This window comes from Callospermophilus lateralis, chromosome 4, assembly GCF_048772815.1.
Source record: "Callospermophilus lateralis isolate mCalLat2 chromosome 4, mCalLat2.hap1, whole genome shotgun sequence".
Classification (NCBI taxonomy): Eukaryota; Metazoa; Chordata; class Mammalia; order Rodentia; family Sciuridae; genus Callospermophilus; species Callospermophilus lateralis.
In genome coordinates, this window is record NC_135308.1 from 72481359 (window position 1) to 72495624 (window position 14266).

Consider the following 14266-nt stretch of genomic DNA (forward strand, 5'->3'; position numbering starts at 1 on the left):
AATGAAAACCAGCAAAGGGAGAATCTACCTTAAATGAATAGTCAATCAAAGGCTAAACTAATTTAAATTAAACATGAGAAATGATAAAAAATGACCAGGAATACATACCATATCTCAATATCCTTGAATGTTTATGGCCTAAACTCATCAATCAAAAGACAGATTTACTATAAACAAGATTACTGGCAGATTTACTATAAACAAGATCCAACAATATGCTGTGTTCAATGGAAACACCTCATAGACAAAGACATCCATGTACTGAAGGTGAAAGGATGGAAAAAAAACATATCCCTTACCTGGATTATGTAAACAAGCAGGAGTTTCTACCCTCAGATAAGTTAATAGGATCTAAATCTTAAGTATATCATAAGGGACAAAGAAGAATATTTCATACTGCTTAATGAAATTATCAAAAACATATAATTGTAATTGTAAATATTCATGCTCCACTGAAGCATCTATGTACATTAAACAAACCATTCTCAATTTCAAGTGTGAAATAGACCACAACACAATAATACTGGGTGACTTTTGCTTTTCCTTGTTTTTTTTTTTTTTTTTTTTTTTTTTTTGGTATTAAGGGTTGAACTCAGGGGCTCTTGACCACTGAGCCATAACTCCAGCCCCATTTTCTATTTTACTTAGAGACAGGGTCTCACTGGGTTGCTTAGCACCTTACCAACATCATTATCAATGGAGAAAAATTGAAGTCATTCCCTCTAAGACTCTAAGAACTGGAACAAGACAAGGATGCTCTCTTTAACCACTTTTATCCAACATTGTCCTTAAATCTCTAGCCAGAGCAATTAGACAGGAGAAAGAAATTAAAGGGATAGAAATAGATAAGAAGAACTCAATCACTATTTTCCAGAAATAAAATTGTATAATTAGAAGATTCAAAAACTTCCACTAGAAAACCTCTAGAACTAATAAATGAATTCAGCAATATAGCAGGACATAAAATCAACATCCATAAATCAATGCAATCCTATACATAAGTGATGAATTCAATGAATGATAAATTAGAAAAACTACCTTATTCACAATAGCCTCAAAAAGTGGTAATCAATCTAACAAAATATGTCAAAGACCTCTACAATGTAAACTACAGAACACTAAACAATGAAATTGAAGAAGACCTTAGAAGATAGAAACATCTTCCATGCTATTGGATAGGCAGAATTAACATTGGCCATGCTACCAAAAGTGTTGTATAGATTTAATGCTATTCCTATTAAAATACCAAGGACATCCTTCATAGAACTAGAAAAAGCAATCATGAGATTCATTTGGAAAAATAAGAGACCCAGAATAGGCAAAGCAATTTTTAGCAAGAAAAGTGAAGCAGGAGGCATCACTACTAGACCATAAATTATACTACAGAGCCATAGTAACAAAAATGTCATGGTACTGGCACCAAAACAGACACAAGACCCATAGTACAGCATAGAAGAAACAGAGACAAAACCACAAAAATACTAGACAAAGGAAGAAAAACACATTGGATAATATATATAGCTTCTACAACAATTGGTGCTGAGAAAACTGGAAATCCATGTGTAGCAAAATGAAATTAGATGCTTATCTCTTATCCTGCACAAAACTCAACTCTAAGTGGATCAAGGACCTTGGCATTAGACCAGAGGCCCTGTGCCTAATAAAAGAAAAAGAAGGCCCAATTCTTCACCTTGTTTGCTATGTACCTGAATTCTTTAACAACACTCCTAAAGCGCAAGAGTGAAATCAATAATCAATAAATGGGATGGAATCACACTAAAAAGATTCTTCACAGCAAAGAAAACAATCAAGAATGTGAATAGAGACCCTACAGAAGGAGAGAAAATTATTGCCACAAGTACCTCAGATAGAGCATTAATATCCAGGATCTACAAAGAACTGAAAACACCCTACCCTAAAAAAACCAAAAACAAAAACAAAAAACAAACAAAACCCCCCAATTAATAAATGGGCAAAGGAACTGAACAGGTATTTCACAGGAGAAGAAATATGATCAGTCAACAAATATATGAAAAAATGTTCAACATCTCTAACAGTTGGAAGAATGCAAGGTAACACCACATTGAGGTTTCATCTCACTCCAGTCAGAAAGGCAATTATCAAGAATATAAGGAGCAGTAAATGTTGGTGAGGGTGTGAGGAAAAAGGTGCACTCATACATTGTTGTTTTCACTGCAAATTGATACACCCACTCTTGAAAGTAGTATGGAGATTTCTCAGAAAAGTTGAAATGGAACCACCATTTGACTCAGCTATCCAATCCTCGGTTTATACCCCAAAGACATAAAATGAGCATACTACAGTGACTAAGCTATTGGAAGCCAGTCTGAAAGACCATGCCTTCCAGTCCTGAAGCATGAGGCTCTGAACAATCTTTGTGGCTTGTGTGTTAACCCACCTCGGATAGCAAGGTCAGTCTTCAGGTGTAGGTGTACCCCTGAGGTTGAGTTACATTCTCCTGCTCCCTTGTAGTCCTACCCCTTCTGCCGTTTTATGGATAGAACTTTCTAAGAATTCACATTCCTTGACTGTAGTTTTTATCACTGGGGAACTATCTTGGCAAAATTATTTGAAAAAGTAAAAAGCATTATGAGACAATATACTCATTGCCCCCCTTATTTCTGTTATCCATTCTATGGAAAATAGCAGTCCTGTTGTCCTCTAAATTCCTTTTCCTGTTTTTTTTACAGTATTTATTAACATCTGACATTTGTTTATTATTAGTTCCTCTCAGAACTCCTAGCATTTAAGCCCCAGGAGAGTTTGCCTACTTTGTTCAGTACAATATATTCAGCTAATAGTTGTGCAATGAAGAAGTACTGCCAACGATTCTGAAAAAAGGGAATTATTCTCAAAATTATAATTTATTCACTTAATGTAATAGTGTGAAACTATTAGGGACATTTTAAGAATAATAGCATGGAGAAGTATGAATCCTAAAATGATAAATTTAAAAAAGAGAAATAAATACTTATGTCTACACAGCCAGGCAACACATGATGTTTTGATCCACACTGGATGACATATATAATGGTGGTTCCCTTAAGATTACAATGGAGCTGAAACATTCCTGTTGCTCAGAGATATAATTACATCATAGTGTAGCACATTACTCATATGTCTGTGCTAGTAATGGAGGAATCAATTCTAGTGTCTTGCCAGTCTTATATAAAGTATTAGCATATTAGACTATGTCTAGTACATAATGCTTAATAATGATAAAAAAGGATTCTGTTACTTGTTTAGGTATTTTCTCTACTATACTTCACCATTATTTTAGAATGTATTCCTTCTACTTATTAAAACATCTACTGCACATATACTGGTGCCTACTAAAATGCAAAAGCTTAAGAAAACACACTACAAAATAGGTGTCCTCCAAATTAAAATTATTAGTAATTTTCCAGGTTTATATTTCTGTGATAGCATTATTACCATCACCTTTAAGAAAAAAATAGTTAAAGGTGTCCAATGACATGGGTTTCCAAACCATGATAATCTGATTAAAAAATTGGACACTGATAACCTAAAATAATAATAAAATAATCAGCAGACAAGTCAAATTTAACTGATGGTTTACTTATTCCATCTGATTATCAAAATTATTATACAAACGGGATTTGCTTTGCTTTTAATAATTTTGCTTTCTACTTGCCTTGTACAATATCATTACCATTGCCTTTTGGTGTTTTGCAAAAGTGCCACTGTTAACAAAACAACCCGGGTTAATTTGAGATAGTAAAAGCTTACCTACAGGGTAGATAAAATATAATGCTGATCCTCAATACTAATACTGACCCCAATTAATGGAAAGGGATAACTGTAAAAATTATAGACATTAAAGCTAAAACAATTACTTCCACTTCCAGGGTGGTGAAGGACCTTCTCAATGTTTCAATCAAAACTTGGAGACCAAAGCCATGGAATTAAAATGAGTAAGGAAAGAGTCACCAATAAATAGGCCCTTGCATTCTAAAGTCATCCATGGTCCAGAGAATGACAAAACCCCACCAAATGTTGTACAAATCTGGTGAGTCACCTGATGTCCTGATCTGGGCGATCTTGAAGTTTCTGCACAACAGGAAGTCAATCAGTATACATTAGGCAAAGAGGAGGATTATTGAAGAGAGTAATGTCCCTGATACTTCCACAGGAAGTCAGGTTTGGTCAGCAAGACCCTGACCCTTCCTGGCAGACAGCACAATGAATCAAGAAGAAGACAAAAGGCTTTTCACAAGTTCCCAAGAGGGACCTTACAGGAATCTCAGGTGACATTAATAGTAGATACGAACAACATCAATTTTTGACCCGTTTGCTCTTAAACACCTGTTGGAAAAGTATAACCAAAATACAGCCAACATGGATGTATCAAAGGAAAGAAGGTTCTTTAAGAATATTTTTTAATATAACATGAGATGCACACTTGTGTCAGCCCTACCAAAAGTAAGTAGTGAGGCTATAGAGAAAGAGGTCTGATTCATGAGTGTCGGATAAAAACTATCAAAAGAGATTCTGCTAAAATCATATTTTTCCTGAATTAATTTAAGTCTAATCATGATTTATTTTTTTAAATCGAAATTCTGAGATGTATAAAGGCAAATAAAATCATTAAAGCTTACTTGCTAAATGTTGGTTATAGCCAATATTAAGACTAATCTCTGGTAAGTATATATTTTCTCCTACTGTTCAACCCTTGCCCACTGAATCTTCTAATATAGTCTGCATCTTCAAGATTACAACAATTATATGTTGAAAAGATGATAACACAAAAATTCCAGCCAATTTCCACAACTGAGGCCAGTGTTTCTGTCAGTTCATGGAGAGGCCACAAAGGAGGGACTGAACACCACCAAGAACAAGGTGAGGGCTCACAGTGGGTCCTCCCCCACAGTTGAGCTTGAGATGACAGCACACCAACTGGCTCCTTGACTCTACCTACTGAGAAACCTGACCTAGACACACCAGATAAAAAAGGACTGGAGAGTACAGAGGGCCATTCTAGAGACATGTATAAACACAGATTTGCAGGTGTGTGGCCTTCCAAGGAGGAAATTGTCTATGTACTGGGCTGGACTTCTCTTCCCACCCTGAGCAGCAGGGAGTGCCCTGGGAGGTCTCCTGTAGACCCTCAGAGGTAGCACCTCCATGGTAGCCAGCTTTTTCTGTCAGTCTGAGTCTCTGGGCCCTGGATGATAAGTGACACCACTTGCTCAAAGGGCTTTGGATCCTGACAGTGACAACAAAGCACCAAAGCGAATGCCAAGGCTGCAGGAGTCTTGCCTCCAAATGCATAACCATGTTCCATATTGGTGAACAATAATGGGTTTGCTGCAAACATGAAAGGAAATCCAGAACATCCAACCCCAAAGTACCCAAAAGTGGGAGGGTGGATATGGGCATGTCATCCCTGGACTCTGGTTTGTTCCCTGGAGTGTGGTGGTACAGCATGCAAATGTGAGACCCCAGCCTGCTGCAGTGAGCAGGAGCAAGCCATTAAGGGTGTTTCCTCATCCTGGGTCACTGACAATACAGGAAGGAAAAGTGGCCTTTTATTGTCACCCAGGGCTCAGCCAAACAAGTGTTTTAATAGCATGTAATTTAGTTTTTGCAACAAAAATGAGTGCTGACCAAGCAATTATATTTGTGCAGGCCAAGTGACCCAATTCCAAACAAACTAGAAGACAATTGCTGTGTGTTCAGGAAATTACTCACTTTCTGATTCCTCTCCCACATTATTTTTTTATTGCTGTGATCCTGAAGCATATACTGTCACATTAGTCTAGTATCTAATTTGCCAGCATCATCAACTTCATGGTTATGAGTCATGACTTCTGAAACACAAGCCCCAAATTGTCCAGCAGGTGTGAAAACAGACCAGTGGTGATGAAGGTCATGGTGAAAGGTCCTGAACTCTCTGCTGAAATTGAAAAGACCATGTCTGAGATGATGACAATGTGGCTGGATGAAGAGTTAATGAAGCCCAAGAGTGAGGCATCAGACCCATTTAACCCTACTGCAGTGGTGGCAGAGTTTGAGAAATGGGATGATTCTTTCCAATGAGCAAGAGTTTGACTCCCTTTGGAAGAGGCAGGATGTCCAGTGACCCATCTGAAAAGGTGATTCAGCTACAGTGACTCAGATTTAAAGAAGACCAAAACTCCGCTGGAGCAAGAGGAGACATCATGCCTGCCCAGGACATGCTGGGCCACAACGTCCAGTAGCAGAAACCCATTGGACATTGTTGACACTCACCATCTCCAGAACTAGAATTCCAGAAGAGGCATTGATTAGTACAACATTTTCTTTCTGGAGTCACTCTAAGTGTGGAGGTTTGAAAAGACTCAAGGATGATGAACCACCACTTTTTTGTAGGAGAGATATTCTAAAGGAAGTACAATGAAGTAAAACCTTCTCTGTGGGTATTTCACATTAATGCAATCCTGGGGGACAAGTTACAAAAATTTTGCAAATCTCCATAAGGATCTAAACCCTTCTTACCCAGCAAGTGGCCCTCTGTCATTGTAAACTGCACAGTGGTTGCTTGGGGCCCAGGTTCTGTGGAGGAGGAGGAGGAGGAGGACATGCTGCAACTACCTGGATTCTGGCTTCAGTCCCAAGACACAGTTCTTGGTTGGAAATCAATATGTCAGGCCTAAATATCAAGATAACATTTCTGTTCATCTGTGAATAAGCTGAAGTTTGTGGAGCTACTTTTTCTCCTAGCACTTTATTTTGAATGCTATTTGCTTGTGCTGAGAACGATCATTCTTATTTTAGAAAATTATTTGTTTTATAATATCCTTGAGCTACAACTCAGTCTTGAAAAATTGTCATAAAGTTGGTGCCACTTTCTTTTATTTATTCAACTGAATTAATATTGTTGTATTAATATTTTAAGTATGTGTGTTTACCTTAATTCTTTTTGGCATTCCAGAAAAAAAGTAATTCCAAAACAATTATTTTCTTGATAGAACTTTTCCTAGAGATTTTACCAAATAGATAATTTAAGGAGTAAAATTTACAGTGTATGTATCCCACTGGAAAGTCACAAGGTTCTTAAACTGTTTTTTATAGATACATTTTTTAAAGGATTTCTAAAAATGTTGTTTGAAATTTCTTGTTTTTTTTTAATTTTTATAAATGTGTCAGAGTTTCAAAGTATATAGCCATTTAGTTTTACTTTAGTGGATAGGCTGTAAAGTGACTGGAAATTTTTATTTTTTTGGTACCAGGGATTGAAACCAAGGTCACTTAACCACTGAGCCATATCCCAGCCATTTTCTATATTTTATTTAGAGACAGGGTGTGGCTGAGTTGCTTTGCACTCACATTCCTTCTGCTGGAGACATTTGAGCTGCTGGGATTTCAGGCATGCACCACTGCTCTGGGCTATGACTGGGAGTTTTTACTAGTAGAAAGTGGGCTTGTCCTTTGTCCAGGGCTTCCAGGTGGCCTTTCCAGCCTTGGCAGTCACAGGAGGCAGGAGTAAGTCTCAACTCCTAAATTGCTGCTGCACCAAATCACATCTTACAAGAGAAGGGGGATCAGAAGAGGGCAGTGTGGGGGCTGGGGATGTAGCTCAAAAGGTAGCGCGCTCACCTGGCATGCGTGCGGCCCGGGTTGGATCCTCAGCACCACATACAAACAAAGATGTTGTGTCCACCAAATACTAAAAAATAAATATTAAAATTCTATCTCTCTTCCTCTCTCTCACTCTCTCTTTAAAAAAAAAAAAAGAAGAGGGCAGTGTGGGAAATTGGTAAGGAACTCCAGGGACTCCATAGAAAGTATAGTCCTGCCAGCTAGTTGTGCCAGCCCTGCTCTCTCTAGACACCACAGCCATTCTGTAAAGGTGACACACCCAGAATCATCCAGAGCCAGGCCACCATGGTTGTGCTAATACACCATCCACACAGACAATGTCCTGGCACATGCCTCATACTCCTGAATTTGCAGTTCCATAGCCCCACTCATCTCAGGCCACTGTCTTTGGCTGCTTTTTTGCTATGAGAATTATAATTTTTAATTTGAATTGGTTCCCAGGTTGGATTCATCCTAACTGGCTTCAAACAAGGGTGACATGACTGTCTAAACTTGTTTCTTGCAGGTCAAACTATCACTCAGTCCTTTAACCCATAACTTTATTGAAATTAAATTAATATGTGGGAGTATCAAAATCCAAGCCACAGAAATGACACCAGCTTCTTCAGTAAAATGGATATTAATCAGACCAATTTCAAACTAACAAAGATATTATTCAGTTTTCAAGATTGAATTTCTGGGAAAGCAAGACTAATTTAAAATGAATAAAATTTCTCCAACTCCTTCATTTCTGAATTATAGGTCTAGAACATCAGAAAATACTTTAGTAATTATGATTCTTACTAACTCTAATGGCAAATACTAACTTCAGTGTTGTTCCATATTGTTTAAATTTTCTTAAGAAATCATATCCAATGGCAATTAACAAACTCATTAGACCATGCTGAAATGTCTCATTTTTCAAGTACCCACCCTAGTAAAGAAGAATAGGAACAGTTGCATTTTATCCAGATGTACATTAGTTTATTTCCCCCACCCCCCCAAAAAAAATGCTTGTTCTTTGTTGAGGGCCACAACCAAGTCAAGATGGTGCCTAGCAGTTTGCCAGGAGGAGTGGATTGTGAGCTAACACCACCAAGCCATTAAGATGATGGAGATTCCTTATTGGCTGATTGCTGTATCTAGATGATGTTAATTGAAACAAGCTGTGTATAATCAGTTGGGTATATATACCTCTGCTGTCCCACAATAAAGCAGCTCCCGCTCACTGTTTCAATCTTCACAAGTTGCTTGTCACCTCCCGGTTATTTGCCCAGCCAGACTGTGGCAAATGGTGGCCCATACAGCGGAACCCTGGGATGCTTGTGGGGTAAGTGACAAGGAAAGCTGTCTGTCCCTAGATAGGACAGGAGCAAAGCTGCTCAAACCTAGAAGCAGATAGGGTGAGAGGAAGGATGGCCATTTCAAGAAAATGGAGATTGATACAGTGTGTTTTTGTCTTGTTCAGTCTTGGTGTGTTGCATTGTCTTTGTTACAGAAATATGGGAGCAGAAGTTGGGCAGAACCAAACCAAAAGGTGTTAAATAAATTGCTGAAGGAAGGAGGCACCCCAGTAAAACCAAGAACAGTTAGGGCATATGTTGATAAAAGCCCAGGAACTCTAGTCAGAAAGAGGAAGAAAGTTCAGAGGAGGAAGAACTATCAGGGAAGGAGTTGCAACCAAAGGCTACTACTAAATACTTTTCATTACCAGAGGGTGGGTGAAGCAGCGCGGCCCTGCGTGGTGGCTGCCACGTATGCAAGCCGGTTGTGGTGCAGCAGGGACTTTACAGACGCCAGCTCTTCCCCGCCCCCCCCCCCCCCGCCATGGGGCTGCCTGGGGACACTGCAGTCGGCAGCAAAGAGCACACCTGGCGCCCATGAAGTTTGGTCATTTCCAATGCCAATAACTAATGAGTCATCAGTTTTTCCCTATTTGCTGCAGGTGCTGCCAAGAGACTCCTTGCTATTCCTGTGGATAAATGCAGGGTTAGCAATATCTTAAATCCATAACAGCTGATATCCAGAACTCCAATTTAGCTACAATGGTTCTTTCACACCTGGAGGTTAATGAATAATGAGCATCATTGAGGCCTATTTCAAATGTAAAAAACCTTGAGATAATATACTAAATTGTTCAGAAGGTTGTTTTCTTAGTACCTGTTGGAATGCTACATGATTTTCTTTAGTCATCATTGCCAGAGTTCCTGCCTTGGTCCCAGTGCTGGTGAGGACAAGGGTGGAGGGATTTCCAGTGTTACTGAAAACCAAATGAGACTTCGGAATTACAGTTACCATCATCACAGCTGTTGCTGTTTCTAGTGCTATTGCTACAGCTTCTGCAATGGCTGTGCACAAACTGTACGAACTGATGCATCAATGAATAATGTAACTCAACAAGTGATGCTCAATCAAAGAGTCGATTTACTTTAAGAGGAAATGGACATATTAATGAATTCCTCTGCTTTAAAACTGCTTGCAGAACTTGCCTGGACTATGTGTCACTTATATGCATTATGAACTAATCTATGGATAATTGTAATAGTACCAGAGTATCTTTGCTGATGGTGTCATCTGTGGTTTTTCCAGGGGTCTCTCACTTGGAGCAGTCAATGGCCTGATATCATGGAATTTTGTATCCTTCCCTTTTTGCTTGTAGCAGGTTATTTATGGTGTTTGTATAAATACCACTATGGTTGTTATCCACAAGTATGGCTAAGTGTGTTGGGCTGGTAGTCAAAGACAAGTAAGATCCAATTACAATGGTACCAACCTAAGACAGGAGGCTGACGATTTGAGGTCAGATCATCCAATGACGGAAAGGACCATATGTAGTATTGGACAACCTAAAACAAGCATGGTCCCAAAACCACATACTTGTTGTTTAAAAATAAAAGGGGGAAGATTTTGAGGGCCACAACCAAGTCAAGATGCCACCTGGCAGTTTGCCAGGAGGAGTGGTTTGTGAGCTAACGCCACCAAGCCATTAAGATGATGGAGATTCCTTATTGGCTGATTGCTGTATCTAGATGATGTTAATTGAAACAAGCTATGTATAATCAGTTGGGTATATATACCTCTGCTGTCCTGCAATAAAGTGGCTCCCGCTGCTTCAATCTTCACAAGTTGCTTGTCACCTCCCAGTTATTTGCCCAGCCAGACTGCAGCAGTCCTTGCTTCCATCAACCTCAAGTGAGCAAGTGACATCACAGAGCTTTTTATCAGCTGGCCTTTTTTCTTTCTTTCTTTTTTCTTTTTCTTTTTTTTACCAAAAATAAAACCAGCTATTTGCTTTGTGTTCAAAATACTTGTTTCAAATTATAGAATAGTCATGATTTGACCACAGCACTGCACATGTGAAAATCCAGGTACATTAGCTTGAACGGGGATATAATCAATCTATATAAAAGTACTGTGTTTATTTGAATAAAAGTGAAAACAACAACCCCAAAATAAAACAAAATACAAATTTGTAAAAGAGTCTGATGTGTTTAGACATAGTTTATTATTGCTGACAGTAGCTATTGCTCTTTCCTAAAATGGCTGTAAGTGTATATCTAATGAGGTCCAACAATGAAGGTAGCCCTCATGTGTTAGAAAAATATATTTTATTTTTTTTAAAAAAATTCAAGTTATAGAAGTAAATAAAATGAGATTCAGGTAGTCAAAGGTCAAATACTTTCTCTCATATGGTAAAACTAGAGAGAAATAAAATTCAAATGGGGGATCCATGACAATAGAAGAGAGTTCAGTGGAGGTGTGGAAGAGAATTGAGGGGAACATTGGAGGCACATGAAATGTGAGGAAATGCAGGATGAAATTGACCAAATTATGCTAAGTACACATATGAATATACTAGAGTGAATTTTATCTTATACAAAGAATCAAAGAAATAAATAAAGAAAACAACAAAATATAAGGGAGAATAGTAGAGACAGGGGATCAGGAGAAGGGAGGAGAAGAAGGAGACTGGAAGTACTGTGGATGGTAATAGAGCAAACTATATTAAGTGCAAATGTGAATATGTCAAGATAAATCACAGTATTATGTATAACTATAATGCATTAATAAAAACAGAAGGGGCTGGGGCAGTAGCTCAGTAGCAAAGCACTTGCCTACCATGTGTGAGGCACTGGGTTTGATTCGTATTACCACATAAAAATAAATAAATAAAATAAAGCAATGGTGTCCATCGAAAACTACAAAATTATTTTAAAAATAAAAACAAAAAAATCATTAAGGAAAAGAAAGAAATCACAAAAACGAGTAAATATAATCTTGGTTTAAACTTATTCAGTTAAAATGGAGATGTGGAAACATTCATTTATTTGCAAGCAAATAAGTGAATTTTGGAAAATTTGCTATAGATGACAATGAGTCTCTAGCATAGAGAACTTCAGAGTTTGACTTGCTTACTCAGTCCTTTCCAACTCAAATAAATATGTGAGGATGGTCTGGGATGGGAATAATTCACAGTAAATACAGCCACTTAGAAATATTTTGTAATTCTGGTGGTTAGAATTATTGGCTGTTTAAACAAAGACAAGTGGAGAAAGGAGTAGAGAGTAAGGAAATGTGATACAAAACAATGGTATTTAATGATAATAGTGCAATTTTATGGAGAAACATGAAACTTAGAGTGTTGTGGAATAACAAGAAAGGAGAAGAAACCATTGGAGTAAAAGTCTAATAGGCTGTAGTAGAATCTAGTTATTGATATTTTATAAAAATAATGAAGAATTAAATGAAACATAGCCATTTCCCACCCACCTGATACTACCCAATCATGAAATGTATGTTTTAGTTAGCATGAATGGGATGTTTTTGAATATTAAGATAGGTGTTTAATAAGTTAATTTTCGTAAGACCGAGTTCTTAGTTCAGGACTGCATTCCAGTTTTATACTGTTCAAGAGAAGAATGAACTTCTGTTCATCTAAAAGATCAAGTGTGTAGTGCGGGGGGATCCTATGTGAGATCCATTCAGTTTGAAAAGTGAATTTTCAGAGGTTGCTGGTGGTGAATGCATTCAAATTAAGAGAATGACACTGGGACTTGAGGCTCAGAGTATTTATTGTAAATGAGAAACTTCCAGTAATGAATGTAGAAACTTTCTAGTAATGAAGAAGAGAGACCTCTCTTTTATCAGAAAACAATATTATAAGGGGTTATCTGCAGACTTGGTTACACAAAATGCAAAACACAACAAAAAACCACTACAAGGTGTTAGGCTCAACATCATCATATCCAGGGTCTTCTTTTCTCAGGACAAATAAGGATATTGTCTCTTCCATGATAGAATTGTCAGCTTCTGTGAGAGACTGAGGAGAGATGCCTGGAACAGTAAGAGAATCCTGATTTTAGTGGTGACAAATATGACAGTCCAGAGTCCTCTTGCAAAATGAAAAGACTAGTAGAGTGGCTAGAAAATATCTGTGGGGAACCAGTACTTTTCTGGAAGGGTTAATAGTTATATCACATTGACTATGTCCTATGCATATGTCTTGATTGGAAAAATGACAAGGAGAATGAGTTAAAAATGGTGAGGAGTGGCAAAGAGATGCAAGTGCTCTCTTGCACACCAGGCTGGTCTGATTCCTTAAGCACTCCAGGCAGAAGATGTCCTCTCAAAATTCCTCCATACCTCAATAAAATACCACACTTTCTTTCACAGTATTCATGACAACAACTTGGGTCCAGATGCCAAAGAAGGGCAGCTTAACTAAATTCAATAGTTTCCTTTTCCCACAAACCACATGACCATGCAGAAGTGGTCATGGATAGGCAGAACTAACATCATCAAAATGGCGATATTTCCAAAAGTTGTCTATAGGTTTAATGCAATGCCAATCAAAATCCCAACGGCATTTCTTGTAGAAATAGAGAAAGCAATCATGAAATTCATATGGAAAAATAAAAGACCCAGAATAGCAAACACAATTCTAAGCAGAAGTGTGAATCAGGTGGTATAGTGATACCAGACTTCAAATTATACTACAGAGCAATAGTAACAAAAACAGCATGGTACTGGTACCAAAACAGCTGGGTGGACTCATGGTACAGAATAGAGGACACAGAGACCAATCCACAAAATTACAACTTTCTTATATTTGATAAAGGGGCTAAAAACATGCAATGGAGGAAGGATAGCATCTTCAAAAAATGGTGGTGGGAAAATTGGAAATCCATATGCAACAAAATGAAACTGAATCCCTTTCTCTCGCCATGCAGAAAAGTTAACTCAAAAAGGATCAAGGAGCTTGATATCAAATCAGAGACTCTGCATCTGATAGAAGAAAAAGTTAGCTTCAATCTACATATTGTGGAATCGGGCTCCAAATTCCTTAATAGGACACCCATAGCACAAGAGTTAAAAACAATCAACAAATGGGACTTACTCAAACTAAAAGGTTTTTTCTCAGCAAGAGAAACAATAAGAGAGGTAAATAGGGAGCCTACATCCTGGGAACAAATCTTTACTCCTCACACTTCAGATAGAGCCCTAATATCCAGAGTATACAAAGAACTCAAAAAATTGAACAATAAGAAAACAAATAACCCAATCAACAAATGGGTCAAGGACCTGAACAGACACTTCTCAGAGGAGGACATACAATCAATCAACAAGTACATGAAAAAAATGCTCACCATCTCTAGCAGTCAGA

General features: G+C 37.9%; 1 protein-coding gene and 1 pseudogene across 1 annotated transcript in view; one reads left to right on the plus strand and one right to left on the minus strand.

The window, feature by feature from the left end:
- The window catches only part of LOC143398300 (protein tyrosine phosphatase domain-containing protein 1 pseudogene), a 49969-nt pseudogene extending 43515 nt beyond the window's left edge, over nucleotides 1-6454 (plus strand).
- Nucleotides 6455-12817: 6363 nt separating this feature from the next.
- The window catches only part of LOC143398301 (uncharacterized), a 257757-nt gene continuing 256308 nt past the window's right edge, over nucleotides 12818-14266 (minus strand). Inside the window, 1 exon segment of the mRNA XM_076855295.1 lies at nucleotides 12818-12936. Coding sequence (XP_076711410.1) covers nucleotides 12818-12936 — 119 coding nt within the window.